The sequence below is a fragment of the Apaloderma vittatum genome, unplaced genomic scaffold (assembly GCF_000703405.1).
Source record: "Apaloderma vittatum isolate BGI_N311 unplaced genomic scaffold, ASM70340v1 scaffold24396, whole genome shotgun sequence".
Lineage (NCBI taxonomy): Eukaryota > Metazoa > Chordata > Aves > Trogoniformes > Trogonidae > Apaloderma > Apaloderma vittatum.
This window is the reverse complement of record NW_009720404.1, coordinates 13,661-19,240: the sequence shown is the minus strand read 5'-3', so window position 1 is coordinate 19,240 and position 5,580 is coordinate 13,661. Positions and strand designations below refer to the sequence as shown.

The 5,580-nt window shown below is 52.5% G+C and overlaps 1 protein-coding gene across 1 annotated transcript in view; it reads right to left on the bottom strand.

Annotated features, from left to right (window-relative positions):
• Window positions 1-144: 144 nt before the first annotated feature.
• The window catches only part of LOC104275143 (electrogenic sodium bicarbonate cotransporter 4-like), a gene marked incomplete at its 3' end in the record, with an annotated part of 13,203 nt that continues 7,767 nt past the window's right edge, over window positions 145-5,580 (bottom strand). The window contains exons 3-10 of the mRNA XM_009871013.1: window positions 4,996-5,156; window positions 4,626-4,781; window positions 3,059-3,154; window positions 2,719-2,774; window positions 1,099-1,256; window positions 927-1,014; window positions 634-788; window positions 145-288 (exon numbers count right to left, since the gene is read on the bottom strand). Coding sequence (XP_009869315.1) covers window positions 145-288; window positions 634-788; window positions 927-1,014; window positions 1,099-1,256; window positions 2,719-2,774; window positions 3,059-3,154; window positions 4,626-4,781; window positions 4,996-5,156 — 1,014 coding nt within the window. The remainder of the gene's footprint in view (window positions 289-633; window positions 789-926; window positions 1,015-1,098; window positions 1,257-2,718; window positions 2,775-3,058; window positions 3,155-4,625; window positions 4,782-4,995; window positions 5,157-5,580) is intronic.

Genomic DNA, 5,580 nt, shown 5'->3' with positions numbered 1-5,580 from the left:
AGGTCTTTTCCAACCAAAACTCTTCTACGATTCTACAGTCAGATGCACGGGCCTTCCACCAAAGTAGATGCAATGCCCGTGCCCCAAAGGATTGCACCCCCAGAGGACCAACGGGGCACAGATGGGTGCTGGGGTGCTGCTCACCGGCCGGTCCAGGCGAGCTCTTCCCCAATTTCGTGAACTTCAGGCATCTCCCCATCATCGCTGCCTCCTCCTCCGCCCCCGGCGCCCGCCCCGCCAGCCGTGCCGTTCATCTGCCCCACTTCGTTCAGAGAGAAAACCGATTTCCTGCAGGAGAAAGCCACTGGTGTTGGTCCCGAGGCAGGGACCACGACCAAGGTCATGGTGTAGCTCCCTGCCTGCACTAGAGCTTGGGTTTGGGGGTGAATTTGGAAAGATCAAGAGCTGGATTTGCCCAGCCCCAGGGGGTAACGCAAATTTTGCAGCGTGGAAATGACTCTGAGCTGATTTAAGGGGGCAAAAACTGCTGAAAAAGCAGCATTTCTGGAACATTTGCAGAGATTCTTCCTAGGGATGAAGGCAAGAGAAGCTCTTGTCCTCCTCCAGCATCTCCAAACCAGAAGACACGGGGATGACCACGAGGCTGGGACCAGCGGCGTGTTTCCCACCCACCTCTTCTCAGCCGAGGGCACTTTTTTGGGCGGTTCAATCCTGATGTTGGGGTCCCACTCGCCGGGTGGCAGGACAATGACTTCATCCAGAAACTCATCTATGCCGGCGATCAGGTCTTCTCTATCCCGGGCTTTGTAGGCAACGTCGCTGAAGAGCTGGGGGTCAAGAAGAGGGAGAAGGTCAGGCCGGGAACGGCGGCCAGCGTGCCCATGTCCCACGGCGCCACGGGATTTTAAAGCACGTTCGCTCAGGCGATAGGATGAAAATTGATTTTTTTTGTTGCATCTACTCACATCATCCACCATGAGGGTGGCGATGGCTCTGCCGATCTCGTTGTAGGACTTGGCTTTTCCCGCGGGACCGAGGAGGATAAAAAGGAACCTGGGAAGGGAAAGACGCCATGTTGGCAACCTCAGAGCTCCGTGTCCTGAGAGACCCCTCCAGGCCCCAAGGAACCGTGCTCACCTGGTGGGGACGGGCACCTCCGTCACCCCTCCCAGCATCGTCGCTTGGAGGAGCCGCACAAAAGCCACAAAGGGCTTCTCCAGGAACTCCACTTCTCCCACCAGCACGTTGGAGGCCTCCGCGTCCTTGGGGATCTTCTTGATGAACTTGTTCTTCAGCTGTTGGAAAGACGAGGGTGGGGAAGGGAAACGGGCTGTTCCGCCTCTTTTTCAGCACAAGCTGAAGCCGCAGGCTCAAACCTCTTGATCCCTGATGATCCCGGCGCTCCCAGGGGTGGGGGATACAAGAGCCATATCCAAGAATAAACCAGGCAGAATTCATAAAGCTGAATTTCTTCGTTATTCAAAACCAGCCGCAAGGCCAAGGATTCATTAGAAAGCACACGCTTGGGGGCTCCCTAATGCAACGTGCGACAGAGCAAAAGGGGCTTCACAGGAAAACCCCCTGCAGAAAACTTCATCCCAAAAATACAGATCCTGGAATAAGCCAGGATGCATTTTCGCAAGTTTTTGTAGCCCTGGGATCCTCCGAGACCCTACATAAACACTGTGCACAGGGGATGTTTTTTGTGGCTCGTTCCTCCCCGATCTCTCGGAGCAGGAACAAATAATGGAAGTAGGAAACCTCGTTCATGGATTTATTCCCCGGGTCTCTTCTCCCCTGCAGCTCTTTCATTATTAGTCTAAAAGGGTTCAATACCAACCCAGGCAGGGTGTTATTATAATCTATATGCCAGCATGAGGGGAGGCATGTGAGCTGGTCAGCGAGCTCACCCCTTCCTAATCTTTTAAACCCAAATGGAAAAAAAAAAAGAAAATAAAAAAAAATAATAAAGCAACTCCTCCAACGCAAGAGCAGGAGTTAACAGTGACCACTAAGCTTCATGTAACACTTAAAAAGTCCCTTTGTAGTGAGCCTAATAGGGCGATTAAACCTAAATGCTTTGCATATTTTGGGATTAACCCTCCGCACCCACCACGTTAAATTTCCCATAAACCTCTCCCGAAGGGAAACATGGGCAGCTCCTGGTTAAACAGCCTTGACTTGGGGATGGGGCATCCAGCAAAAGAACCGGTGCAACCATTCTGATCCATCCCATCAACCCAGGATCCAAGCAAACCGGGGATGGGGAGAAGCCCCCGGAGGACTCTTGGCCGAGCTTTGCATTAAGAAACTCAACCAAGTTGTGGTTTGAGCTGTGTTCTCATTTGCAGACCCAAGTGCTTGGTTGGGATTTACACCTCGCCCTTACCCAGCCAAGAGAAGGCTCTTTCAGGATCCCTCCAACCACCTTTCCTTTCCTACCAAAAGGTTTTAAGGATTTTTTTATTCTTTTCTTCTCCTCCGCCCTGAGGATCTCGAGCACCGGCATCCTCGCGCGCCCCTACCCCTGCGTTCAGCTCGCAAGCACAGGTGTCATTTCTGGGACAGCCTCCCCACGAGTTCGCAGGGGTCGATACCCGGATTAAACTCCCTAATGAGGAATTTGCGTGATTATCGACCGGGCGGAGCCGCGCGAGGCTCACGTGGACCTCAGCAGCCGCAGAGCCCTCGCCCCGGCGAGGATGGCACTGGACCTGCTCCTCGCAGCATCACACGGATGTTTTTGGGGACGGTTACCTGGTCGGTGCTCGGCGTGTCCGAGATGTCGTTCATGCTCCGACTCTGCGCGTGACCTGAGGGAGATAATAGAGACAAGGTGAGGAAGCTGCCCTGTGACGCGTAGAAGGAGAAAACACAGTGGAAGGGCTTTAGCACCAAGAAAAATGACGTTATTTATCAGAGCTGGGCTTGCAAACCAGGTGAAAACCCAGAAATATGAGTTTCTCTGATCTCGACCATACGAACTACATCTCATTTATGGCTGCGGTGCGAGTGCGACCGCCCGCTGTCGGGTTGTGACTCGGTTTTATTTCATCCCCTTGCTTCTTTTAGGGCTGTTTCCCCCTCCCCAGCTTACGCAGGCGGCCGTAGCTGGGGCTCTGCCGCATCCGCAGGTCCTCGGTGGAGCGGTGGAAAGTGGCGCCGGCTGCCGGGCTCCGGACAGGGCTGCGGGCTTGAGGGAAAGGAAACGTTAGAGGAGATGCTGCTGCCACGAGAAACCGTCGGGAGATGTTGAAGGCAAGAGGCCACCCGGCACAGACCTGACCTTCCCACCTCATCTGGACTTTTCACCCACCTGCAGTGATTTTTCCCACTTAGAAAGAAATAAACTCGCCTTAATCCAAGTCTTCCCGCTGCAGAAACTCCGTGTGAGGAGCCTGCACCCACCCACACCCAACAACGCTCTCTTTGAGGCCATCGATGCATTCAGAAGTGCAATTTCTTATCAGGCTTTATCAATCACTTAATTCACCGAGGAAACGGGTCGTGAACTTGGAAATCTGAATTTGAACTTGAAATTCGTCGTGAACTTCACACTTCAAGACATTTACGTTGGCAACCACCGAGTCTCACGGGAAGGTTTCTCCTCCCGAAGCTGGTGGTGAGTCCCGTCTTTCACGTCAGATGTTTAAACTGAATCACTTCACCGTAAAGTCTTCCCTTTCCCCCCTTGCATTTTCTGTCCGAGGTGCAGCATTTTCTCAGGAAACCTGAATTCCCAAAACTCTGGCTGCCTTTTGGAAAACCAGTTTTGGCTGAGCTGATCTACCTCTCTCTGAAACACCAGCTGCGACCACACCGTCCATCCTTTTTTTTTTTTTTTTTACTGTTAAACCCGCTAAAAATAATGATGAAACTCCCACTGGGCGCCACCCTATTTTCAACGTGTATCTTCCAGTATCACAAGGGTCCCCTCTGCTCCTGCCAACGACCACTTTGGTGACCCCATTTGCAAACTCCAAGTGTTGCCATCGTTTGAACGAGGAACTGGAAACACAAAAAATGCCCCAATTTCCCCTCTCTGCGGGGACTAACCCCAACGGGTCCAAGCCATGCTCCGTTTTGAAGGCTTCTGGCCAAACGTTAGCTCAAATATCTAGTTGAGATGTCCACAGGGTGGGAATGTTATTTTTGCACGGGCTCTTCCGTGCGCGCTTTGAGCTCAGGCGCTGCTGTGCCTGTCTACCCTGGGGAGCAGTCGAATGCCGGCAAATCCCAGGCTCCACCAAATGACCTCTGTTTAAACCTAAGTAAATAATCTAGCGTGAAAACAAACAAATGCCCTTTTATAATGGCTCAAAAATAGGCAAGTTCAACCACGGAGCAGACTGGATTTGTCTGTAGGCTGCTCTGCCAGAAAACCCCTTGGCCAAGCGACCGCCGATGCCGTTGTCCCTCACACAACCCTGTTGTCCTTCACACGTTTTTTCCATCTCAGGAGACATCTCCTTGGCTTCCAGCTCCCAGTGACCCTCCACCTTTAAAGCCACCAGAGACAGGACTTTTGGAGTCTTTTCTCGACTTCTGGTGCCCTAAATGGTTGGGTTTCCCAATTTCCTTCTCCTGAGCTCTTCCTCTCCCCAGGCTTGCCCGCCAAAGACTCAAGGGCATGACCAGGCACGGGTTGGACACCAAGGACTCACATGTGTTGGAGGAGACGGACTTGCCGATGTCGGCCAAGGACCGGTGGATTGGCTTCTTGGTTTGGTGACGGTGCTTCCTGAGGAGCACGTAGCTTATCTTCTCCCGCAGCTCCGGCTTGAGCAGCCCGTCCTCGATCTGCTTCTCGATGACATCATCTGCAAGCACCCAACGAGGGTCACCCCACTGCAAAACCCCCCAGAAAGCTCAAGGCAAAACTTCTGGAGCTGAGTTGATGGCTCTCAACTCCCGTCTTTGCTTATTCCTGGGCAAGCTGGTTTATATTTTCACGTAGCAAGGAAATGCATCTAAATCCATTCCCAGCACTTAAAGATGTGGGGAAAAACCCACCGAATACCCAACAGCTCCTACCTATAATTTGGGGCAAGGAGTAGCCATCTAAGTCCAGGAGCACCGTTCCCGTTTGTAGACATGTCCGCAGCTCGAACAGACTGTGCAGAGACAACGTGGACACGTGGGGCTTGCTCCACCTCTCGCCGCCTTCTTCCACCTTTTCTTCAAACTTTATCCACCTGAAACGAGAGCAGCAGCCATTGGGATGGGCATGGAGCGGGGACGGATGAGAAGAGAAGGAGAGAATTGCTTTTTCTTCTGCATTTCCCTTCTGTGGCAGGTTTGGATGAATTCGACTCGCAACGTTTTTTGCTCATTAGGATGGGAATGGAGAAACGAAGTAACACGAGGAGACAAAGCACCGTTTGTACGGTTGTAGAGTGGAGCAGAACCACTCGGCTCCACCACCAAACTCAACCCTGTGGGTTCCCCCCTCCTCAAACTGCTCCTGTGAGATCTGGGAGGTTTTCCCATGGAGTCGACCTCATCTCAGCCAGGATCTGCATCACAGAATTCTTTAGGTTGGAAAAGACCTTCAAGATGACTGAGTCCAACCAATTAACCCAACACTACCAAGTCCACCGCTAGAGTGGCTGGGGGGGA